Source organism: Mytilus trossulus, chromosome 1 (genome assembly GCF_036588685.1).
Source record: "Mytilus trossulus isolate FHL-02 chromosome 1, PNRI_Mtr1.1.1.hap1, whole genome shotgun sequence".
Classification (NCBI taxonomy): Eukaryota; Metazoa; Mollusca; class Bivalvia; order Mytilida; family Mytilidae; genus Mytilus; species Mytilus trossulus.
This window is the reverse complement of record NC_086373.1, coordinates 15,718,336-15,745,596: the sequence shown is the minus strand read 5'-3', so window position 1 is coordinate 15,745,596 and position 27,261 is coordinate 15,718,336. Positions and strand designations below refer to the sequence as shown.

The 27,261-nt window shown below is 30.5% G+C and overlaps 1 protein-coding gene across 18 annotated transcripts in view; it reads right to left on the bottom strand.

Annotated features, from left to right (window-relative positions):
* The window catches only part of LOC134716418 (ankyrin repeat domain-containing protein 26-like), a 69,298-nt gene that overhangs the window by 40,956 nt on the left and 1,081 nt on the right, over positions 1-27,261 (bottom strand). For 12 of the 18 annotated variants that reach the window (XM_063579417.1, XM_063579430.1, XM_063579493.1 and 9 more), the window contains exons 2-24: positions 25,832-25,946; positions 22,104-22,277; positions 21,717-21,823; positions 21,233-21,327; positions 20,735-20,932; positions 20,165-20,259; positions 19,642-19,677; positions 17,642-17,680; positions 15,724-15,799; positions 15,164-15,202; positions 13,714-13,910; positions 12,039-12,131; positions 11,714-11,783; positions 10,399-10,425; positions 8,609-8,823; positions 7,621-7,689; positions 7,381-7,428; positions 5,932-6,711; positions 4,911-4,973; positions 4,195-4,488; positions 3,111-3,257; positions 2,202-2,612; positions 1,796-1,861 (exon numbers count right to left, since the gene is read on the bottom strand). In XM_063579417.1, coding sequence (XP_063435487.1) covers positions 1,796-1,861; positions 2,202-2,612; positions 3,111-3,257; positions 4,195-4,488; positions 4,911-4,973; positions 5,932-6,711; positions 7,381-7,428; positions 7,621-7,689; positions 8,609-8,823; positions 10,399-10,425; positions 11,714-11,783; positions 12,039-12,131; positions 13,714-13,910; positions 15,164-15,202; positions 15,724-15,799; positions 17,642-17,680; positions 19,642-19,677; positions 20,165-20,259; positions 20,735-20,932; positions 21,233-21,327; positions 21,717-21,823; positions 22,104-22,277; positions 25,832-25,946 — 3,454 coding nt within the window. The remainder of the gene's footprint in view (positions 1-1,795; positions 1,862-2,201; positions 2,613-3,110; positions 3,258-4,194; positions 4,489-4,910; positions 4,974-5,931; positions 6,712-7,380; positions 7,429-7,620; positions 7,690-8,608; positions 8,824-10,398; positions 10,426-11,713; positions 11,784-12,038; positions 12,132-13,713; positions 13,911-15,163; positions 15,203-15,723; positions 15,800-17,641; positions 17,681-19,641; positions 19,678-20,164; positions 20,260-20,734; positions 20,933-21,232; positions 21,328-21,716; positions 21,824-22,103; positions 22,278-25,831; positions 25,947-27,261) is intronic. The other 6 variants (XM_063579532.1, XM_063579445.1, XM_063579452.1 and 3 more) reach the window with 6 other exon arrangements.

Sequence of the window (27,261 nt, the reverse complement as noted above, 5' to 3'; positions counted from 1 at the left end):
GGAACTCATAAGCAGCAAACCTCACATTGTTGGAAGCGTTTTATAACAAGGCTAACTATCAATGTCCTGAACACATTTTTATTACCCCCCTTTGATTATCTTTTGGATTCGACCCTTTCTTATACTGTTCCTTATATTTCCAGTTTAATTTTTGAATTAGAGTAGCTAGTGATTTAGCTGCAGAACCATAGCCCTACAAGATTTCTTTGACAATTTGCAGATCTAAGGACCACAAGAGCTATGGTTCCACTGCTAATAGTGATTGTGTTCAAGATATTGAAATCATCTTAACAAATTTTCATTTTCTTTTTGTCTTACTAGAGTATAATTGTTGTGTTAAATCTACTTTTCACCATTAATCAATACTTTCATGCAATTATGGTAGTGATGAAACAATATTTTTCAAATATTTAAAATTGTGAAAAGGCAGAAATATATTGTTAAATATTTAAACAGAAAAATAAAAATATTAACATTAATCACATTGGATCAACTAAACCCCTGTGCTTAATTAAACCAAGTTTTAGTTTAACATTTAGAAAATAAAGCTATATACACATTAAAAGACATAAACACATGTATCTTTAATGCTAAGAATATTGGCATTTAGGAAGTAGATTAACATGCAAACATAAAATAAAAATGTCATACAAAATAAATCATAAGCTTCTCTGGACTTTTCAGATAAGGCAGGAAAGTACTCTTTATATTTTCCATCTCAAAAATTCTCAGTTTATCTAATATTATGCAAAGAAATCATAAATTCTCTGACTTTGTATATTTCAAATGAACATAAAAAGTTCTATGCAGCAAGTAGAAGCTATAATTTTTATTTTGTCTAAAGAAAGACAATATACTTAGAGTGAAACATTTAGAACTATTTAAAATGATCAAATGAAGAATTTATAACTATAAAAAGAATTTTCTTTCACATTAAAGATCTTCATTAAAAAATGAGATAAAATCACAAACTACAACTTATTCAAGCATTAAGTAGCAAAACAAGACTAAAAGATAGATTCTTACCACTTCATTTTCCTGATAATAAAATACATATATGTACAATGTAGGTGGGTATAGATGGGTAGGATTGTGAGCTGGCACAAAAAAATATTACTCCATCAAAAGCACTTCAATTAGAACCAAACAAAACTTAGTAATCTTTCCAGACATTATAAATCTAAATGGGTCAATAGCATAGTATAAATATAGTTTTATGCATCTTGCAGACAAGAGAAATACAATTTGCCTGCTTTATAAGTTGAGAATTATTAATTCCTGAACAGAAAATTTAATAAAAAAAAAATTAACATTGTTTAAAAAAAAAAAAAATAGAAATTAAATTAAATTTCACTCATTTATAATCTTTTTTATTGCCCTTAATTGGTATGAAAAGAACACAGTTATCTTGAAAGGTATAAATCATTTGGGGAAAAATAGTGTGCCATAATGTTGAATGGATAAATATGAATTGCTGTTACAGCACAAAAGCTGACAGAAACTGGTAATAAATTTTTCATTTTTTTTCCAAATTTATTCATAAAATATAAAGAAACGAAACAAAATTCAGAATATATTTCATATTAACAGCTTTCCTTTATGATAGCAACTACAATTTATGTCCTTTCTAAAATTTGACAGTCTCATAACTGAGAAGCACCAAAGATTACTGAAAATGAAAAGGGATTAATTGTCATTTGCAACCTCTAAGTGCATTCACCAAATATCAAACTGAAAAGATGCAGAGTTACCACTTAAAATTAATGAAGTTAAAAATTTGTACAAATATTCTTACCCTTCTTGGTGAGGAATTTTCTTCATCTTTGAATGAATTTTTCTTTGTCAATTTATCACTGCCATTCTAAAAAAATAAATTGATAGTTTAAAATTTGCTATACTTTAAAAAAGTGTTTTCATTAAATATTGTTTATTTGATTCACTACAATATTAAGTCATGAAGGCAATTATTACGATATAAACAATTTGAAATATGAGCAATTGCTCTGACACAAATGACACCCTCAATATCTATATAAAAAAAAATCATCAGCTGGTATTCTATTGAAAGTTTTTGTAGTCTTAAACACACCTTTAGTATAACTAGGTACTAGTAAATAGTATATTCCTTCAGGTCTTCTTTTGGTATCTTATATACAAAGCTTGATTAAACAACAGTGAAAATCTATTAATTTTAAAATTACCTTTTGCATTTGTTCTTTCTTCTGTTTTTCTTCCTCCTGCCTTTGAGCTTCTTCTTCCAATTGTTGCTTATGAGCCTCTTGTTCTAATTGTTTTCTGTGAGACTCTTGTTCTAATTGTTGCCTATGAGCCTCTTGTTCTACTTGTTGCCTATGAGCTTCTTCTAGTTGCTGCCTCTGAGCCTCTTCCTCCATTCTTTGTCTTTGTGCATCCTCCTCCTTTTTTCTTTTCAAAGCCTCCTCCTCTTCTAACTTCTGTCTCAATGCCTCCTCTTCTTCTTCCCTCCGGAGCTGTTCTTGTCGCTGAAGTTCCTCCCATTCTTCTTGCTCAACCAATCTTTCTGCCTCCCTTTGTCTTTCTAATTCTTCTTCTCTCCTTCTTTCTGCCTCTTCTTCTAATTTCTGTTTACGCTCCTATGAATATGCATTTAGTAAAGTGAATAATCATTGTCATAACCTATGTAAGGATAATTCAGCATATACATGAACTTCAAAAGGATAACATTTTAATAACCATGTGTTTAAAATTGATGTGACTATGACTTTAAGGAACACTACCTTAAACCAAATCTTTCACCTGACAATGGACTGATTCCACACAATCACATTTCCGTGTTGGGAGAACCACAATACCTGGCTTTCCCTTGCCAAAGGGAACAATATGCCTTTATTTTTATCAATATAATTAAATTGCAATATGAAATAAGTTATGTTGATTATATTAAAGGCATTGCAAAGCTGAAATTATAAGACGAAACTCACAAAAGTAAAATTTGGTAAAACATAACACAGACAATGATTTGATTAAATTTACATCTATTGTCTGTTTAATAGCTTTAAGTCATCATACATGATACTTTTTAATTATATTATATTAGAAGTCAATACAGGAAAATTCATCAGTAAATTCACCTTTTCTCTCAATCTTTCTACCTCCCATTCACTGACAGATTCTTCGTCTTCTTCATCCTCTTCTTCTTCTACAGAGAATTCAGAGCCTCTGACGATCGGGGAAACACCAATAGGAGGACTAACATTATCAACACAATCAATATCTTCCTAAAATTGGAAGAAAAAAAATGTTAGATATGATAGCCATATCATTTTATCAACTAAGCACCTACTATAACGGTATGAACCAATAAACATTGAGGTATGCTAACACATGTGCACAACCCATGCAAATTACAATTCAATAAAACAAATGAATGTGTGAGCTACTGCTCACTGATGATATCCAAATATTTCGCTAAACAGGAAGTTGATAAATCTGAAAAGGCATCACACAGAATATCAGACTTATATTAACCCTGAAACCAAGTTTCAAACCTTATGATGTAGTTCCTGAAAAAGATGTGACAAAAATGTTCATGGGACATACAGATGGACAGAGAGGCAAAACAGAATATCCACACATTTTTTTTTCAAAGAAGGGATATCATAAGATGAAAGCAGTTTTACCTAAATCTCTTTTTTATTCAAACTTTAAAACCCTTTAATTCATCTTCACACACACATGGCACTTTCCAACAATTTGACTTTTGTACCTTGGTTTCAAACAGAAACAGGAGATACTATTTCGAAAAAGCAGTTTTGTATTAAATTTTGATACATCTATGTGTGTTGATGTGTGTTTAAATGTTAACTCTTTTAAACCTTATGATTAAAAGTTTTGAGTGAACTGCTCTATTCATTACTCCTGTAAATTTTTTTTTTAGTGGGTATCAATTTTCATGGATTGAGGAATACTTTACGTTGATATTTGATTTCGTGTCTTTTCGAAAATCTGCTTACAAAGCCTATAGAAAATCTGTAATTTGTTGAACATTTAAACTCCTGTACCCACAAACCCAAGAAAGTTGGTATCCAGCAAATAATAATGAATACAGTATTACTAAACATGATAAATTTTCTTGCTGCTTTGAACAACAACCAATTTTGCCTCTATTTGCTTATTTTTTTTTATGCTGCTATTATCAGATTTCAGAAATCTTACATCTGAATCCCACTCCGAATCTTCATCGTCGACATCCTCTGGTTGATCCTGAGCCTGTTCCTTTGTAACTTTTATTACAGTATTTTTAGATGAATGACTCTCTGTTGTTACATAACTGATATGAGAACCTCCAGTATGGTTCAATGCATCCACAGTTTGTTCAATGACTTCCTGTTGTTGTTTTTCTACAACTTCCTGTTGAACTGGTACCTGTTCTGGTACCTCTGCCTCCTCATCAAAGTCTTCATCATCTTCATCTTCATCTATCCCTACCACTATTGCTGAAGTTGTCAACTAAAATGGGATACAAAATCATTCTTAAAAAAAGAAAAAAATCCAGAATCCAAACTTTTGACTGTAATAATTTTCTGTTTTCTGTGTTTTCTAATCTATTCTAATTTATCATTGCATAAAACCTGGGCATATCTATATTGATAAACTGAAATTTTGCTTCAAGTTATAAACCAAGGTTGCAATATTTTATGATGTTCAACAGTCTCTTAATATTGATATCATTTTCAAAATGGTTCATGTATCGATGTTAAGCAACCAATAACCAATCAATTTGGTACAAACACACTTAACCTTTTAAATATCTTATGTTGTTTTCAGCATTTAAATTTTCTTTAAATATACCACCCCATAAAAAATCATAGCTACATAGGTTTTTATGGAAACCTCAAAAGATGTTTTCAATTAAAACTTGAGGTACTTACTCTGGACGGAGGCCCTCTTGGTGTGGCAGCATCATTAGAGGAATCCCAATTACTACCTCCTGACTGTAATAAGAAAAATAAAACTGTATACAATGCTGTTTTTTGTAACACAATTGATCAAATCCATTTATTTTTTTATTACAATGCTCTTTATAACATAATTTAATACAACTCAAAGAATAAATAATCTGTTTCCCTTTTTTTAATTATTTGATGCAATTCAAAGTATACACATTCATACAGCAAAATATGCAATTTCTAATCTTTTTGTGCAGTGTTGTGCTACAAACATCTACACATTCAATTCTGACACCAACATTTAGATAGTTAGTACATGTATTTGCATTTAAAAAAGAACTTCATGGTATGGAACAAAATAATATGTGCAGTCATCAGTTGACCATAAAAACATACTTTTTAGTTGACAATGTTGACTGATTGAACATCTATTTCTTAAAGTTTGAATAAAAATGTAATGAATTGGATTTTTTTGTTAACAAATAAAACCTTAAATAAAAAAAAATGATGAACATGGTAACAGCAGCTACAAAGAAGAAGTTATGAGTGTGTGTCATCTGTAGACTGAAACTGAAATGTGTGGATTATAAACTCAACAAATTTGCATAGAAATTAAGTGAACAATTACATTCATACATTATCGTTTAAAAAAAGACAAAACTAAGTTTACAGTTGACAAATCTGGTGAATTTCCAGCAAGTGTAAAGAGCTTGTGATAACAGAAAAAGAAAGAAATATATCTGTGCCACTGGTAACCTTGTTCAGAACTGAGTGGTGTGTATCCAGTAATCAGAGATTAATGTGTGTCGTACTTTGTGGTGTGAACAGACAATATCCAGAAACCAGTGATAAACATGTGTGGAGTACTGAGTGGAGTGTGAATAGACAATATTCTGAACCTGGATCCAGTACTGAGTGCTGTGTGAAAAGACAACATCCAAAAACCAGTGATAAACATGTGTCCAGTATGGAGTGGAGTGTGTTCAGTGATAATATATCACACCTCAGAATGGCCTCCTATGTTCTGTGAGATACTCTGCTCAACAAACTCTTCAACTGCCTCATGTCTTTCAACAATGGATGGCCTTTGACCTTCAATTCCCTCCTGATCCGTTTTACTAGAGGTATCCTGATCATCATCCTGAACATCAAGGTCAAACCCTTGTGATTGTCGACCTTCATCCAAACCTAGGTCAGACTCTTGGGGAAGTTGACCTTCACCTACATCTTCCCCAGGTGATGGTAGAATCTGTTTGACAGAGTGGCTAATGTCCTCTTTATAAGACATACTTTTATCATCTTCTGCTTTGAATACTTCAGCAACCTCACTGTCAACTTCCTGGTCTTCATCATCCTCGTGTAATTGAATAGGTGACATACCTACTCCCTGAATACTTCCGTCATCACCGATTTCAAACATTTTATTACCATCCACTTGTTCGTCCTCTGTAAGACCACCATCAGTGTCAGAATCCCATGAATCTGTCCTATCAAAGGGTGAATCAATAACATTCTGCCTAGCTAGTGACTGCTGTTCTTTATTCTGCTTAGCTATTGACTGTTGTTCCTCCTCGCTGTCCTCAATCATAGCTTCAGGGGTTTCTTTTTCCAATGTAACGGGAGTCTCAGGAATATTATCATCAGTTAAATCTTGTGTCTCTCGTATAACGATCGGTGAATCACCTATACCACTTACACTTCCATCCCCATGGACTTCATATCTCTTTCCAAGATGTCGTGGACTTTCCTGTTCTATGTCCATACTTTCAATTTTCTCTTTTTTCTGAATATTCAATGCACAAACATATTACTGTTTTTTCCAAATTGTTTTAATAGTTATCGACTAAAGCTATGTTTGTGATAAATAGATTGATTGAATGGTGGTAATATAGAGCAGCAGTCTTGTAAAAACATAAAAGTAACAATAAATGTGCCTAAGTTTTATGTTAATAAGCATCTTATAAGCAGAATTTCTAAATATAAACAGGTAAACTTCGATATATAATCTATAGGTTAGGTGGATTCTGTTGTCTAAGCTGCAGCTGTTCAAATTAAGGTGGGTCTAAGGAAAATATAGAGTTTAAATTACAAATATCCTTGACCTCACACACTTTTTACAATGAGCTGAAATAAAGCTAAGAAATTGTGTGTATTGTTTGTCTGTAGAAAACTCCTGGACTGGGAAAGGATATATATCAATATTAATTTTAAAGCCATCATACATAAATCTAAATTGAAAATTAACATCAACACGCTCTTCAAATGCCTGCTGACCATTTATGGATGTGAATTGAAGTCTGAGCACTTGCTTTCAATAAAAGGGAACAGTATGGTTTGTATTGAGATGGAACAAAAAATTCCCTCTTTTGGCAGCTTGAAAAAGCAAAATCCAACAGAGCTCTGATGAACATTTAGAAATCAAAATAAATAAATATCTTGTTTTGTATCCTACCTTTTTAGGATCAAGCATGTCTTCTACATCACTATCCCATTCTGATGTCTGGAGAAAAAAAACACCAATTTCTGTATAATTGTCATGAACAAAAAATTATCGTTTTTTTTTAAGTTTTCTTGTTTATTAAATCTATATTCTATTGCAAGTGAATTTATGTTTTGACCAAGTAATATTATTTCTAAGTTTTGCTAGTGTATTATTCCATAACAAAGATAATCTATACACAATTTTACATACCTCCTCATCAGATCTAGGAGACAACGGTTGTTTCTTTTGCTGTATTTGTTGTTGTGCTTCTCCTTCATTCTGAAAATAAACATTATCATATCATGCAATAATTTAATTTTGGATGTAACACCTTTTCTGATTGGCTGATGTTGTTTTGTTTATCAGCTCATAGACATAATTTTGTCATGTGATCGTGACGTCATCATCGTTTTTTCATAGTTTACTTCTGTTTAAAATGGTTTTTAAATCATAAGAAATGACTGTCAATTTTTTTCTGTCTATTTGTGATAACATAAAAAATAACCTGCTACATGAGTTATTCAGTGTGCACCAAATTTTTGATGTTATTCAAATAAAAGAAAAACTTAAATGTCTGCAATTGGATTTTTATAGCAATTTTTGGTGATTTTTTCATGGGATGTTTCCTAGTCGAATTTTCAATTATTAACAATTTTGTAACAATTATATACCATGAGCTTATCTATCTTTTTTTTCAATAAGAACATACAATTGAAATAGATTTATAAAAAAATATTTAAAATTCTTGCTACTTCTCTTACATTTTTTTCATTCAGTTATTCATTAATTTCAATCTGATAAATATATATTAATATCAGATTCAAGCCAATGAATCTCAAAACATGTTCAAGAAACTTTATTTATTTATTGCTAAGGCCAGGTAAAATCATTGTTTTAGTACACAGACAAAAAATGAATTTTCCTTCAGTCATGATTATTCAAAGAATTAAAGTTGAGGTTTGCAGTTATTGACTGGTTGACACTCAAAGTCAATTTTTAGTTTTGTAAGTTACATTAGACTCTGAGGAATGGAGAAACTATCACTGTGACATTTTTATTCTATAATTTAAGCCAATGAGAGATATCCAGTAATACTTACCTGTCTAGTAGAAGTTTTGAGTATACTCTTCTGAGTTCTAGGAGTAACACCAGGCTCTGTGGAGTCCCAAGAGAATGAGAGATATCCAGTAATACTTACCTGTCTATTAGAAGTTTTGAGTATACTCTTCTGAGTTCTAGGAGTAACACCAGGCTCTGTGGAGTCCCAGTCACTATCATGCTGTTTACTCTGTGCTCGCTGGTTCTCTGGTGGTTTAGGGGCAGTCTCTATAGGTTCAGACATTTCAGATATGTCAGGAGTAGAAGTGAAGTCATCAACATCATCATCATCCAGTCCAATATCCTTCATAAAATCTAAATATTATTGAGAAAAAAATCTTTCAGTTGGTTATAAAATACATTAAAGTCTGTAATTTTGAAATTGAATCAAAACTGTTATGGAATTATTCAGCATATAAATAATATTTAGATATCTATAAACGATTTTTTTATCTGATAAAAAAAAATAATTAAAAAATATCAATTTTGGATTAAATATTACAAGTTCTAATTTTTTTTTATATTTCTTTAACAGACATTTGTCAAATAACACTGCACTGTAAATTTTAAACTGCTTTAAAAAAAAAACACAATAACTTCTTCATATATTTGTTTAATAATAAATATAAGCATATGCACTTTAAAATAACAAATATCAACCAAATTTTGAAAATAATAGGATGAAAAATGTAGTGCACAATTCTAATCTAAATTTCTAAATTTCTATGTGAAAAAGCATGAAAATATGCCTCCATATGCCTCCAGCTGCAGTAGTTCAAAACATTTTGTTTTTAGTCACTTAAAAATCATTATCAATTGTTTTCTTCAACATAAAGAGATGTATAAAGAAAACATTAACAATATTTTTTGTCTAGAAGACAGCTTATTCTTTTTTTGTATTGTATAAATATGACACATAAAAATCAGATTCACAGAATATAACATCACTTTGACCTCAGTTTTTTCATCATATTGTGTATCAATAAAAAATATATGAAAGAGCGTTACCCCTTGCGTACATGATGGAAAAATTAAAATAACACTTTTAATGAAAACAGGCAAATTTGTCGTATTATCGTTTTATAAAAGTAAATGATAGGAAGAGGTTCTTTCTAGTTCAAAAATGATAGTAGTATTGTTAAATAAGATAAGACAAAGTTTCTTTGCAGTTCATAAATAAATCAAAAAGATTTAAATGAACTTAAAAGCCTCAATGATGAAAATGTATTACGTGTGCCAGGAAACACTTATGAAAATTATCAACACATAAACAGAGATGATACCTTACCATAAGATACATTTACAAATAATCCAGTTTACCCTTAATACCAAGCATTACATATAATCATATAAATCGTTTTATTTAAGGAATGACTGTAATATTTTTTTCTGTCTATGAAGAAATAACATAAAAAAGTTGTTGCACACTGGATAATGCATGTAGTGGGTTATTTAACAGTGTGCACCACATTTTTTATGTTATTTCGAATAGACAGAAAAAACATTACTGTAACAGTCATTTATTATAATTTAATTCTAAATTCCATTGTAAACTGTAGAAAACGTTGATGACGTCACGGTCACATGACTAAATTATGTCTATGGGCTGATAACAAAATACTGTCAGCCAATTAGAAGATGCGTTACATCCAAAATAAAATTATTTTTCAATAATTCAATGTAAATTTTATACCATATATTATTCCATGTAATAGCTTTTTTAAAAGTCAAAATTAACTAATCTACCATAAAAATGTAAAATATTTAGTGAAAATATTTGCAAACTGATGAGAAATTCAGTAGCATTAACTGATGTTAGAATTGAATTGTTAAAGGAGAGAGAGAAAATGATGAGAGAAAGATAAGGCAGTGAACACTCGTACAACATACCGGTACCATTGGCATACTCATTCTCAACTGTAAACAATAACAACATGCTAAAATGTGCTTATAAACAACAACATGCTGTTGGAATCCTTGAAACTTTTCTGCCTTATATTCACTGTGGTTTTGGACTTATGAAGTGTCTAAGCCACAGTAAGTTTTACACAAAACATGCGTTTCCACCTCACAATGTTTTAATGTTGGAAATGTTTCATCATGGTCTATATTGTCAAATTGAAATTGTGTTCATCTAAGATAAGATAAAAACAAGTTTCTACATGGCAACAATTTTTCAAATATTGCTCCATAGATTTAAATTTAAAATTAAAGTGACAAGCTCCCAGAAAAAATTGGTTTTAGTACAGGTACTTTTAATTTGTGACAATTAAAATATCGTTTATCTCAATGGGAGAATGATGTTTTTTCACACCAGATTTCAGTATAAAGTGTATTGGGAGATAAAACTCTTTTGAGTTTAAAATCTTGCAAAGAATTTCTTGAGATAGGATTCACATTTTGGGTTTGAATTTTATCAGATTTCAAAAAATGTCTTCAAATTTTTTCAGAATAACTATTCCACAACAGTGCTAATAAGGCATACAAGTTTTGTCTTGAGTGCCTGCTATTCTAAAATAAATATACAACTCACATAATCTAACATGTACAACTATTTAACAATGGTGTTCAACAAACAAAAACTTAAAATCAACTAGCAAAATACAACACAAAGTTACTAAACACAACTGTTTTTACAATGTGATATATATAAAAGTTTGTTAATCTTTCAGCTTGTAGTAATTGTGAAAATGATCCCAATCTGCTGATATACTACTTTAATTATTTGGAAAATTTCAGACTAAAACAGTGTGTATTTAGTATCTTTACAACAAACTAAGGTTCTTTTAGCAACATTACCCCTGTTTTTTCCTTAACAAACAAGACATACAAAATAACAAAGTTAGTTTCATGCATATAGTTGTAATTCTTATATCAAGGACAAATAATTGTAACACAGAAATTAAACAAAACTTATCTCAAGTTATCGTTATGCTAATTATTTCACATATTACTAGTAATGCATGCTCAAAATACTCTATATTTATTCCAGTTTATAGATTTAGTTTGTGTGATGACTTTCAGTCTAATGCACAAGAATTGTTAAATCTCTGTATCAATATACTGCATGCAGTTTTTTTAAACAACTCATATATTATCCTGAATCAACTCATATCATGCTAAAAGTTATATTTTTGTCAATTTTTTGAAATCCACATAAAGTTATTTAAAAGTACGAGAGTAAAGTTCTATATTCTTTTCATACCTTTCATTTTCTGTTGGCTCAGTTCATCATTAGCAACACCTGTCAAACCTGTTGGGGTGTATCCAGTATTCTGGAAAAAATCAAAAGGTATTTTTACACAGTGATGTGTCATTGTGTTTCATTACCTAATTATGATAGATGAAAACCTACTGAAAATCATGATATACAAGTAATTTCTATGTTTACTGGTACAAATGAATCAATATTATTTATTGAACAATACTATTATTTTAGATATATTAAATTATTTTCTATTGTTCTTTTAAGAGAAAACCATTTACTAAAGACACATAAAAGCATACATGATTTTGCAGTTGTAAGTTACCTGTTGTTGTTGAAATGTGTTGTCATATTTTGGACGTTTGGCCTCTGACCCTTGGTATTCTCCACCATCGTCAGTTTCACTTTCTGTTGCAGTCTGAAAAATATTTAAAAAATGTGTAGTAGATCTTTTTAAACATACCCAGATAATAATTTTTAATAGTATGGCTATGAGTACTCTTAGATCTGTACTTAGTGTCTTTTTGTTGTTGGGATGTACAAGTACCTGGCCAAAACAACAGTGTTTGTTAGATGTATTTCTATGTTTATCCCTCTGACAATGCAGTATTGGCTTTGCTCATTGTTTAAAGCCGCAAAATGAAGAAAAGTCATTAATTTCTATGTCATTTGGTCTCTTGTGAAGAGTTGTCTCCTTGGCAATCATACCACATCTTCTTTTTTATTCAAATCTAAGGTTGAATACAGGGGTCGAATTTAAGCTTTTTTGTGTACTGGCCAGCCAGACCAGTGAACTAAAAAATCAACTGGTCCTGCAAAAATGACATTCATTTGACAATCTGTAATATAAATGATAGATTTTTACTTTTATTTTCATGCTTTCTTTTACATATATTAGACAAGAAGAAGAGTCTCAATCCTGATTTTGATAAAGGCTTTCATATATCAATGATTTTCTTTAACAAAATCAGGATTAAGGACAGAAAAAATGTCACCATTGTCTTCCACATCATCATAATCCTTACAAGAACCATAGGGTGCCTGACTGTGTCGTCTGGAGCACGGCCTAGAAATATTCCACATTTCAATAGCAAGGACAATTTTTTTTCCACATGGTTATACAATTCACTACATTGCAATCGAATATATATAATTTAACAATTTGGGATCTCTTTCCTAGGATTTTTGATATTTATGTTTTCTTTTGTCAATTTCATCTACTTAAGGTGGTACCTAACACTACAGGGAGATAACTCTGTAAAATCAGCTTAACGTTTTAATTACGTTGTGTTGTAAAGGGAATATAAAGCTTCTCAATGATCAAAATTGGTGTTTGCCAAACTGCTATATAACCAGTGTAATTTTTCTGACAAAACAGTTGGTTAAAAAATTTTGAAATTTTTATATTTTTGTTAAAGGGTGAAAGTAAATCCTTTGACAAAATTTTATGAAAATTAAACGAGCCAAATTAATTTTAGTGAAAGTGTTGGGTACCACCTTAATTCCTAACTTACTGTTGAGTGACACTTTTTTTTTTTTTGTCTGGCAGTCCTTCCAAACATTTCCACATTTTGTTTTGTTGTGAAGGACGCGAGATATTAATTAACTTGATCAATTGCAATACTTAGTACTCCCAATACGGTGACATTAATTTTGCAGGTACATTTGTTTGCAAACCAACAAATATTGCGATGCAATCAGTGAGTTTTATCCACAAATTTCTTCTGGTCCACTTGACCACCAGCTGACAAAATCTACTGGTCCGACGCAAATTCTACTGGTCTCAAGACTACTGGACCAGCCCCAATTTCAACCCCTGTTTGAATCACAAGCAGTTGGCTACTGGCTGCTAAGTGGTGTCGTCTGAGATCATTTGTACAGGTACAGGTACAAATGTATATGTTATTCAATACAATGACCATAGTCAATTCACATACCATACTGTCTAAATACTACTACATGTACTATCATATTCTGACTACAACATACAAATAACTTACAATTTCATGTATTTCTGATACATCTTTATCTATAAAGGAAACTTTTGATGAGGATGATTTTCTAGGTGTGTTGACAGGAGAATTCTCATCTTCGTCTGACCATTCAATCTCAGCCGAGGTAACGGATTGGATAGATTTGGCGGAGAGTCTTTTGACAGGTATATCATGCCCTTCACTGTGACTGTCACCTTCTTTATCTGTTTGAAATAAGAAATAGATTAAAAGCTGATGAGGAAAATGCAAAATGTATTCAATCATCCGAAAAAATAGAAAGTATTTAAAACTATGTTTCTACTAAAAGATTTGTTATTTTCAGTTGTTTACAAATTAAGTTGTTGATGGCAAAAACAAACAAATAATACATGTATCTAGTTCACAACAGTGCTCTTCAGACTAGATAACATACACATTTCTTATACCAGTTGTCATTGTTGCTAAAATGCAAATTTAGAAAACAAGTCAACATTTTCTCTTTTATGATTATTTATTGAGTATGGATAAATGAGGGTCTAATTGGAGCAATAAATCTGTTTATATATTTGAGAACTTTACAGCAGCTTCTTTTATTTCATATCTTCTTTAAACTTGAATTATTTCATAATTTTTATCATGTAAATTCTACCATACATCAATTTGCTGTATGACCCAAAAAAAATTTTTTTTACAGCTACAATCAGCATTTCTCAAGTTCAGCTTCCATTCCTTCTATACCATTGCAGCAAAGACATTTGCAGCAGATAAAAAAGTCAAACAACCAGCATAGGAGTGTAAACATACTCAAAAGACAGCTAATGTTAAGAAAGTCCATTGCCCAAAGCTGTTGAAATTTTTTTTCTAAATACTATAATCTAAGAAAAAATAGCTGTAAATCAGCTGTGTTCACCATGTCATTGTATGCTAAAAACCATGAAGAATGTACAACTTATGAAGAAAAATACTGATTAATGGATTTTCTAAACACATTTATGAACCAAGATGATGTTCAATTCGCCGTTTCAGAATCTAATGCATTCTGGGTAATATTTTCAAAAGCGTACATCTGCAATTATTATTCAAAACAAAAACAAACTCTTCTTCAAAAAATTGTATACAAAGGAAAGTATTTTCCAGACTTTTCTCTCTTAGCATAGCATGTTGAATAAAATTAAATGTATGAAAACTTTCAGAATCTTAGTTTCTTGCTAATTTCTTAACATAAATAACAGAAATATATATTTTTTGATAGTTTGAGATGAGAAACAAGGAAATTCAGTTGTTCATATATTTCATTTAAAATCAGGATTCAGAGTCTATTGAACATGCCAGTCTTTTTTTCTCTCCTGTCCTTTTAAAAATAAAATATGCTAGGTTTAAAAAAACAAAGGAATAAAATTCAAATCATGGAAGGTTTAGTTGAGTCAGGAAGATTTGTTAATGTTGCAAACACCAAGGGGCAGACAACTCATGTTACCTGAAAATGAACTGTTCTTTCTCAAACAGGAACGAAGAGCTAAAGATAAGACATAACTAACTTAAATACATTTCTTACTTTATTCATGCATAAAACTGTGTAAAAATACAGACATTCCTATCTTCTATTCATTACTGTGTTAAAAGTCAAACCTTGTTTATGTAAAAATACAGAGATTCCTATCTTCTATTCTGACATTACTATGTTAAAAGTCAAACCTTGTTTATCATTATAATTCAACTCCTAAATTAACAGAGTTTTCTCAGAACACAATGTTTTACAGATAATTTACTTATATTTCAATGATGGTTAGATTTGGCTTTCCAAACATCAAAGAACAAAAAACAAATTCGTTGAATAAATTAATATTGATTTTTGACTCCATGAAAAATAACCAAATAAAATCTAGTTGAAATTTCATTATAAAAGATTTAAACATCCATCATCTCTATATTCACTCAGATGAAGAAAAAAAACAAGATTTGACTTAAAAAATAATTCAAAAATTAGGCATGCAAATAAATGATTTAGACATGCTGTTAAACAAAATCCTACAATACCTTCATTATCTGACGCATCACTTCCAGTAGAAAGACGATTTAATGCTTTGGCAAGATTGACTTTTGGCGTTGCACCCTGTAAAGATAAAAATATATAAATATTACATCAAACCATTAACAAAATTAGTATAAAGTGATTTTCAAAGGACCTTTCATTTATAACTTGTCAAATAATCAATGCATGCTAACCTTAAAATACATATAACATTCTATTTCACAGAAAAACTCAGTACTATTGGAGGCAAGTTACTGATATCATGTGGACATATAACACTTTCTCTGAAGTAATCTGAAGTATTAGAAGTCTATTTGAGAATACTGTTAATTCAGATATCATTGTGAATAATGTGACCAGGTGAGGATCGCAATACATGTAATAAGAACTTGATTCTGATATCTGTTACATATGTCTTTATTCAGAATTTTTTACTTCACAATTATTAGTCTTGCCTTTTTGTCCCTTCTTTAAAAATGCAACAACAAAAATGAATGCAATAATTCATGAATGTACAGCAATCTAAACATTAATTAAAACAAGAATGTGTCCCTATAACACGGATGCCCCATCCTCACTATCATTTTCTATGTTCAGTGGACCATGAAAATGGGATAAAAATGATTGGACTTCAACTTCATCAAAAACTACCTCGACCAAAAACATTAACCAAAAACTTTAACCTGAAGCGGGACAAATGGACGAACAGACAACGAATGAACAAACATATGCAGAGACCAGAAAACATGATGCCCATAAATGGTGCATAAAGTCTGCAAATGAATTGTTTTGGTATTTGACAATAGGAAAATGGATCTTCCTGTAATAAGTGATCTGTTTTGTTCAGACCTGAAGAATTTCCAGCAAATCAGAAGATGAAGAACAGCAATAAAAGTACTGTTACATTAAAATATTGGTTATCAATTCAAAGGACAATCATTTCATTTTTCTCCAGTTTTACAATAACAATTGATCATAGGTTATGCTGAAATATTGATGTTTATACTTGTATTTTTACTGGTTTACATTTCTATGAAATGAGTTACATATGTTTAAAAGAAGAAAAATATAATTTAAAAGATTTTATATCTGGAATCTGTAAACATAATCATATTCATTGCATACACCTTAAAGCCAAATTATCTTCGATGACTGGACAAATAAGACCATGCAATTCAGCTGTATAATGTTATCACAAGATAAAATGTCGGACACAAATGCACAATATTTATCTTGTAAGATGTGATATGTTAAAATTTGTTGGGTCAATTGGTTTAAATCCAAAAAAAAGGACAAGATATATTCTTAAATGATTAGTTTAATAATATACAATCTAAATTTTTAAAATAATGCTTATCCAATAAGTTGAAGTCTCAAACAAAATGTGCAGTTAACATAAAGAAAGATACTACACAAGAAATCATAGAATTTATATAACAGCTTTTTCCTAGGACAAAATATTTCTGTTTAAACAGACGTTTTAAAGTGAAAGAAAAATAAACTCAGACTAAACTTTTAAATGATAAAATAAGCAAATAGAAACTATAAGTAAAGATTTCTTTCTACATTTCATAAGAATTACTTGTTTTTTTTCTATTCATAATCATATGTACTTGTAAAACATACCTATAACAAACTAAACAATATGATACAAGTATATCCTTCACCTGTATAAAATCCTCTAACATATAGTGATTTCTGATTGGTGCATTTACAAAAATAAATATTTAAGATATCAAAAACATTACAAAACACAAAATAAAGGTGAGGTGGTGTACAGTATACAATAGCATCAATTTGAATGTGGTAAAAGTCTGCTTATAATAGAAATATCTATAATGCACAGAAAAATGGCTCTACCACAACATGAGGTCATGACCTCTGCACCTACCACACAATACAGAGGGCAGCACTTGTACCTACCTCATCCCTCGGCATTTCAACTTCCTCATCTGTATCATCCTTTATTTATAAAAATATTTTGAAATTTATTTTCATGAGACTGAATTATTTATAAACAATACTCTTTCAGCCTGTTTGGACTTTTCAACTCATTTTTCTCTTTCTTTTATTTGTTTTTATTACAAAAAATGGAAATTTTTAACGACTTTGACTGGCTATACAGCCCTTGTACGGTTGGTTTTCATTACTAATTAATTTATTACAATTTATTTTAACATTTCATAACATATTTAGATGAATTATTTTCAAAAAATTGAACATGTTTTAATTTTTCTTTATTAAGCCACAGCACTCTTATAAGTTTAATTCAAAAAGCAAAAGCAGCATCATTCTTTTATGATATGTATTATATACATTTTTGTGGTGAAGTTAACTTGTACAATAATATTTGGACTTGTAAAAATGTTTATGTAATTTTGCAGCACATAAATAAATGAGTATAATTCAATTGCACATATAAGGAACCTTGACGGCACCTGTGAAAGTGTGGAAAAAAATATTGTGATTAATAAATGGTATAGCCTAGATCTCACCCAGGTAAAAGATCCTTTTACCACAGATTGTGTACATGATGTCTAAAATGACTATAGTGATTTGGAAGTTTGCATAGCAAGTTCACAACTTCTGAACTCATTGCAATATCTATGTGGTATCTTAAATTTCTTCAGTAGTATGGGAAGTAGTGTTATAATGAATGAGAATTTAAGCTTAGAGTGTTCACAATATAGCAAATTACTCAAACAAGACAAGACAAAATAATTAATAGAAATATATTTAACATGTAATTTCAGTAATTTTATGGGTTCAGACTTGAATGAATGATCAGATAATATTATATTTAGCCCTTATACTTCAGGATACAGGCTTTCGTGAGTTATTTAAAATTATTTTGGGTATGATAGAATATCATTACCACAATCTTGAAAGAACCAGAATTTATATTGGCATAAGTTGATAATTTTTGGTATCATTTAAAATCATTTCCAATAGTACATGAATTAAATCTGCATGCATATTCACTATAATTGCATGTTGCAATATCTTTAATTTTCATAATTCATTTGTACATGTAACTGTACTGAGTTCCTATACATGGAAGTTAAATGATCGTATGTATGACATTTGCGCCGATTTTGAAAATTTTCATTCTTTCATTTGCGCCGATTTCATTTTTTCATTTGCGCCGATTTTATATTTGCTTCTTATTAGATTTACAGGTAAGATAAAACTTGTACATGTACAGTCTGTGCTATACCATTGGTAAAATATGGTTATAATTGTTTTTCATCCATGTATAAGTTAATTTTGATTCATATTGTACTGTAACTTCGTTGTAACTTAAAGGACATATTGCACACTGAAACGGACCGAGGAGTTAATTCTTTAATCATCGAGGGCCATACATATCAGAAGGTCAGTGTTCTGAAACATAACTACATATCTTACTTATGTACCATAAAATCTCGTAAAGCCAGATTTACCACGGATTCTATTGTCAAACACAGATCGGGCATAACCATGTGGCAGATGTCCGAAAGACAGATGCTAAAGAACTACAGATACGGTCAACAAGGAAAAAAGTCAGGAGATGTATCTTGTAGGCCTTTTTCCACCTTCCAGTGGTGAGCAGAGGACAACAGTTATATACATGATGTGATTGACAATTCAACACATTTGTACAATTGGCAAATGGAAGAGGTCTATAATGATAAATGAAAAATAACATGACTTGGATGGAGAGTTCTCTCATTGACACTCATATCACATTTTCTTATATCTATTCACCTGTAATTTACCTGTAATAAAATCGGCGCAAATGAAAACAAAAATCAGCGCAAATGAAAGAAAAAATCTGCGCAAATGAAATGCAGATCGGCGCAAATGCAAAACGCCAAAATGATCCTATCAATACATGTCACAACATATTGCACAATGAGTTCAGACAACACAAGGTAACTTACTAAAGTAGGTGAAGGTAGTTTGAAACCTCCTGTTCTCTATCAGAAATTAATAAATTAAAACCATTAGTTAAGATATAATGTACTGAAATATTACGCAAAATTTTCATTTATGATTCTACTTTTGAATCTATTTTCATTCTTTTTCAGGTGAAATTCAAATGTACTATAATGTTAAAAGGTACAAAAATCTTTATGACTCCTGAAAACAGTGACATTACTAGTACTGTTATGACAATTCTATGATGTCATTATAGAACAAACCAAATTACTGGCCAGTAAACTATTCATATACATGTATGACCATTGATAGTGTAATCACATATGTCATGTTTGCGACCAGTCATAATAACTTTATTCAAATAAATAATTTTATGTTTTTATAAATTCATATATATCCCCTTGTTAACTACATATAACTTAAAGTCACTCAAATGTCTCTTCACATCTATATAACCATTTGTATTTATGAAGTTATACATTATTAACATAATTGAGACATGCTTACACATGTAAGTGTTCTCACCTTTCCATGTAGACTAAGACTCATGTCAGCGTCAGATTTCCAAGAGTCATCTCCAGCACTTTTACTAAAAGTGCCATCTTCATCAGAGTCATAATCTACAATTTTCAAATATGTATTATTTACTTATATATAAGTAGTAAAACCAATTAAAATCACTATGAACCTAATCAGAATGCAAGATCTGTTCATTAAAATATGTATCAGTCTTGATTCCCCCCTGCAATGTTTGATATATTTTAGGATCTGTTAATTTCATAACTAAATACCAGGAGTCCGTTTCACAAAGGAAATACAACTGTTATGATTGATTTTAAGTATAGTGAATTTTTCACGACTTAGGATAAACCTTATTAATATTTGTGTGAAACCAACTCTAATGTCTTATATATTACAAATATTGGCAATAATTTACTCACTGTGTACATTTGAATATTTTCTGTATTTTCTTTTTTTTAAAGGAAAGTGAGTGCCTGTCTCCTTTTTTTAGCTATCATAATGTTTGTATGTCATAATGCTAAACTTGTATTCCCAGAAAAGCTTGCCATACTGATGAAATAATTATTTACTTACCATTTGCCATATTTGTAGCAGGCAACCCAAACATTAAATCACTATTATTCTCCTGTCTAGGGGTGGTAGTTCTACTTGATATGGATGGCATCCTTGGTGTACTGGCCACACTACCTGACTGTTTGTTGTTATGTTCTATCAGCAGATGAGAACAGGCGTGCTGACCCTTCTGATTGGCTATATCTTCAGCATTGAATCCTGGAATCAAGAATAAGAAATCCTGAATTCGCTTTTAAGATTTAAGATTGCCTGTTTGTGAAAGGACTGATGTCAAAGTTGTCTGGGTTTTTTGTATGTTTCAATTTAAAATCAAATCCAATACTTATTTTAAATCTTCCAATATATTTTTAAAATTATTCTTGGTGAGGCACATAAAAGCACCTTAACTTCTTTCTAATATCTTGTCAAGGGACAAATTTAAAAAAAATATATTCGAAGTATCATTGACTCATTTTAAAGCTGATTATGATAAAAAAAAATCAAAACAAGTCTAAATACCTTTTGTATCTTTAATTTGGGTGTCTGCACCAACTGTTATCAAATCTTTCACCTGAGTGATTGCCCCTTCATAACAAGCATACATCAATGGGGTCCTGAAAAAAATGAAGCATTTGCTTAAAAAAATCAGCATCCACTTAAATCAATATTTCAAATAATTTAAATGTAGTTTTACCATGTTATCTTCAATTATAAACATTTGTAATATATTTCTTAAATATTGCCTCTGATTACAATCAGCCAAGATCTGTTTGAATCTTTGGTTGTTAATACAACTTTTTTTAAAGCATAATAAAGTTGGGTTAGTCCACTCCCCGAACTATTACGTTCATTTTCCATACTTCCCTAACATTATTTCATTCTTATAACAAGATCCCACTTTCATTAACCCCAATCTCCCACATCCCAAAAGCGTGTCAGCCCCTCATGCAGTCGAGATAAAAAGTAACCAAAATCGTGACATAAAATCCATGCATTTCCTTACCTCCCATCAGCATCCATGACATCAAAGTCAGCTCTGTTTTGTAACAATATCTTTGTCACTTCATCTTTCTTATTCTTCACAGCAAGATGCAAAGGAGCAAAACCATTCTACAACATAAAACATGGCATTACAGAAAATATTATACATTTGTATATCTTTTATTGTTTTGTACATAAATTTTGGACTTTTTTTTTAAATTGTTTTACATTTGTCATTTCAGGGCTTCTGATAGTCCACTGTATGGTATGGGTTTGGATCATTGTTGAAAGCTGTACTTGTACGGTGGCCAATAGTTATTACCTCCTATGTTTTGTTTTTTTTAAATCATAACCAAGCTGGAACTTGTCAAATAAAGATATGTATAACATTACCAAAAGTACAACTAACCTTATTTTTGATATTGATGTCTGCTCCACTTTTAATCAGGAGACGTAAAATATTGGTAAAACTATTTTTAACAGCAACATGTACAGCAGTATCTCCGAGTCTGTCTCGTGTGTCAACATCAGCAGTGTGTTGTAGTAATAACATGACACAATCTTCTTTCTTACATTCAACAGCCTAAATAAAAGTGCAAATAGCATAAGTACAGATTATACAAAAAGTTTCATTTCAACTTGTCAATTTGTCCATAGCACATGGATGTCCCACTCACACTACCATTTTCTATGTTCAGTGGTCCATGAAATTAGGGATCAAAACTCTAATTTGGCATTAAAATGAGAAAGATCATAGCATAGGGAACATGTGTACTAAGTTTCAAGTTGATTGAACTTCAACTTCATCAAAAACTACCTTGACCAAAAACTTTAACCTGAAGTAGGACAGACAATACACAAATGGACGAACGAATGGACAAATGAACAGGCCAAAAAAGCAAAATGCCCTTAAGTGGAGCATACATTATCCTTCATGTATCTCTTCATGTAATACAAAACACCCATTTTCTAGATGTGGATGTGATCACTATGTGCACATATCATGAGTTCAGTTTTAAAATATTTTAATTTATAAATTAAGTTTTTAAAGATAATTTGTCTTCAGGAAAACAATGAGCATCTTTTTAATTTCCTTCTTTTAAGATCTTATTTCACCTGTAATTTCAAATGGTGGGTCAGTGGTCATTATAAATAATCATTCAATTCATTTTACTACTATATAAATAGGTTTGGTAGTAGCCTAGATTAGAGGTTAATTCTTAATTCTGGCACAAAGGAGTGTTTAAATTCATCCCCCTTTTTTCTATCTATTGCTCTATATAATATCATGTGATCAAATACACCTTAATACCTATCCCTAATTGATTTAGTGGTCATTAATTCAAGAAGAACTAAAGCAAATAAAAAGCTTTACTTAAATATCAAGTAACAATACTAGTATTTGCTTTTAATCAATTGCAAAATATATATATATTCAGAAATATTTTATATAACCATGTTAATCTGTAATTTAACTTGACCCATTAGTTTATATTTCAATCCATTTAAATACTACAAACATAGATGTAATACATCTATGCTACAACTTTATGGATTGTCAATAAAATTTAATTAATTTCAAAACTAAATAAAAACAAACAATATTTTGACTTTATCTTGGGACATCTAAAGAACGATATGGCATGGAAATAATTATTATGCCCAAAATCAAGAAAATGGCAATTATGCAACTGTTGCAGTCAAAAGACAGAATCTATCTTGAAGACAAGATTTACATTTCTCATATATTCTAAGGCTCTTTACATTGCATATCACATATCTTACATAATCCCTTATAAAGTACATTTACTTAATACTTTAATACCCCAATGATAATTCACATGCTAAATGTTGGCAATGATAAGAGAAACGCTTTTGTGGTACTGATTAAGAAAAGAGGATTTAATAGGACTACCATTCACATGTTATATATCAGTATAAGTTGTGAAAGGATTTATCTTCACAAATATTTCAATAACTTATTTTGAAGTGTCCCAGGTAAACAGATACAGCCAATTCATTGGGAATTCAGACCAACTGTTCATTCATTAATTATTGATATAATTGACAAAAGAATAAGGAAGCAAATATTTGTCCATTAATGATCAATATATATTTTATTTTGGATCACACAGAGTATTTTGTTTGTCCTTATATACTAGTATTATATAACTCTTTAAACAAATTTCATTACTAGCCATACTAGGCCATACACAAGCAGTGTAAATTCTCAATCCCCCTACTAGGTGTCAGGAAAAAAAATCATGGTTTTGTCATTCGGTTGGGATCTCATTGACATACACTGAAAATCACCTTCTGTTCATATCTAAATCATATAAACATCCAAATACAAGATTTGCAACATTCCAACTTGTACAAGCAATACACTAAATAAATATCTTTCTAAACTGATTTTTTAAATTTTCATTATCAAGTGTCATTTTCATTTGTTTAAAGAGAATAAAACAATATCTGTATATTTTGATTAATATCAATTCATGATCTTGGGTCTTCATTTTTTTAACAGTAACCTAAATTCTTTAATCAATATATGAAGGATATTACCCCAAAAATGTACAGTTTTCATTACTAGTCTGACAGATTTCTATCAATTGATAAAAGTAATAAATCTAAGTAAACAACAGGCATTTAAAAAATATGGATCTGTACTGATAATAAAGAGCACTTGAAATTCCATTTAAATACCTCTTAGATTTATTAAAAACATCTTTACCTTATATAAATATGAGTTTATAATTAACAATCTTAAAAAGAAAGAAAAACCATGAATATCCCTCTTTTTCTGTAGCTTATTACATGTATATTAGAAAATGTAACAAATAGTAATAACTGTTTTACATGGGAAAGGATGGGAAAGAAGGCAGTTCAAATGTTCATGTCCAATATACGATTTTGATAAATATAGTAATACATGTAGATGCCACTTTCATTTCGAATTGTCAAAATGATTTTGATCAGGAACACCTAGCTAGCTGACATCAAAACAAATGGTGACCTACAGTTAGCTTCTATGTCATTTGGTCTCTGGTTAATAGTTGTCTCATAGGCAATCATACCACATTATCATTTATATTCATATGCACAAGACATAGCCATGAGCTTATTATTCAGTGGTTACTGTTAGTTGTTGTCTCACAACATTGTCTATTATTTGGTGTTATTTCCTTAGATAAAGGCTATTCATTTTCTTTTTCTTAACGTTCCATATTTTGCTGTCTTTTTATAGCTGACTATATACCGAAAAGGTTTTGCTCACTACTGGATCCTGCAAATGTTTATTACTTTGTACTATGGCGGATAATTATAATTTGCTCATTTGCAATCATACCACTTTTTTGTTTTATATGTACCCTGTATATATGAATAAGGCAAATATAAGGCCCAGATTAGGCAGATAGAATGTTTCAATATTCATACTGGGTACATATGGCATTGAAAATACTAAAATGTAAAAAAAAAAGGGACTCATTGAACTGCCTTTAATATCTATCAGCAATCTTGTAATAATAAAACTAAGTCTAGACACATTGTATGCACAGTATGGCATTATAAAAGTTTTTTCTCTAGTTGATATTATCATTACTTTATCTGTAATTAAATTCAGTACAACTGTTCTGCCATGTAAAATGTGTACATGTACATGTATATACATTCATTGTACACAGTATGTGTAAGACTTTTTGTACATTTTAACTCTGGCATCAACACTTCTTTGGCTCATCCTACATTGTAGTTCATTGTAGTTGTCAACTACATTTGCACTTAAATGAGTTACTAGTTTTTAGACAGACAGGAATTATGAAAGCATTCCACCTATACAGTATGATTTTTTCTCATTGTGAAAGGCAATTAGGTGACATAGAATTGCTTAAATCCAGATACTAGTATTCTACTCCTGGTAGATGTTTGTTGCATTGGCAACACCTCTTTAGTTTCAAATTGTACATTTTTTGTGTGTGCAGGAAACAATTTTGATAAATTTCGACTTCATGCACTGCCAATGACTGCAATTCAGTGGGTAGACGATAATAACAATTACACAATTTTTATTATTTGATATACATATTTTTGTTAATTTACAAACATGACAAAAGATATTTTATGCCATACATGTACCTTAAGAAGAGGAGTTTTGCCTTCATTATCTCCAATATTTGGTTTTGCATGCCACTCCAATAATTCCTGGACAACTGGTTTATTACCTTTCACACAGGCAAGATGTAAAGGTGTTCTGAAATTTAAAAAAGATAAAGATGTAGAATTAGGACCATCTACATTTTACATTGACATGTAGAAGTATACATGTTCAAGTACTATGATGGATATCACAGTCTATTCTGAACCTGTTAGTGCATGTGCCTCTAGATGAAATTCTTTGCTAATTTTAGTCATTTTGGTTGTTTTTTCATTAACCCTTTCACTGCCGAATCTCAGTTAACCATGATTCACTATTCAGACAGCTAGCAATGAGTCCCGTTTTACTGGGATTGGAAGACCTCTTTTACATTTCCCGCTCAAAACATTACAAACTGTGCAAACATGAGTTATCTTTCTTTGTTTAATACCCAGTTGAAAGTGTTTACATGGCGCTTATTTGTTTAAAACCGTATCAAAATATCAGAAATGTACAGAATTTACGAGAATTTGTAATAAGGGAAGATTTTTATAGAGAGAATATGGAAGCATGAAGCCAGACTAGTACATGTATACTTTTTTGACATATAATGTCGTTTAATGTACAAAACACTTGGAATGGGCATAGTTTCAATGTATGGAATTTGTATACGTACAGCCTCATTCAAATTTTCAAATTTTGCTGTTTTTGCAATTTTGATTCAAACACTACAATTATGGGCCAAAAAGTCGAATTTTGGGAATTTCAGCTGCATTTTTAATTAATGCTGAAAATTTGCAAATTTTGATTATTTACATGTAGATATTAATTTTTATTTGGCTTGGATTTTTCCTCTGGTCTCTGGATCTCGCTTATAAGTCAAGTCGATACCAATCTCTGGATTCTGAAATTTACTCCGAAAACATCAAACTTATAAGTGAGTACTTACGGTAGTCCAACACATTTTAAGAAACCTGTTGTTATATTTTCAACTGTATACAAATGAATGTTTGAAAGCTGTTGCAATAACTGCCTTACTTATACTGTAGTCCTCAAAGTATCATGCAATGCTCGTTACCAAAAACAGGTTAGTTTTGATATCACACAAAGTGACTATTACTCTGTGTATACATTGTTCAATAGCTATAAGTTAAAGGATGTAGTGGTTTATTTGGAAAAGAATAAAGAACTTTAAGAGGAAATTATTGATGTCAACGGGTTAAAAAGTTTGCTAAATAAATTTTAATAATTATTCTACAAGAAAATTTTAATTTTCCATGTTTAAAAAATATTTTTAATTTTTATCAAATTTGAAATGTGTACATGTACAGTGGAGTCCCCGGTGTCCGCGCGGCCCGTGATATCGCGCATTAGCTGATTTCGTCCTATCAACACAGTAACACATACAAAATCGTTCTTGTTATTGTTTTAG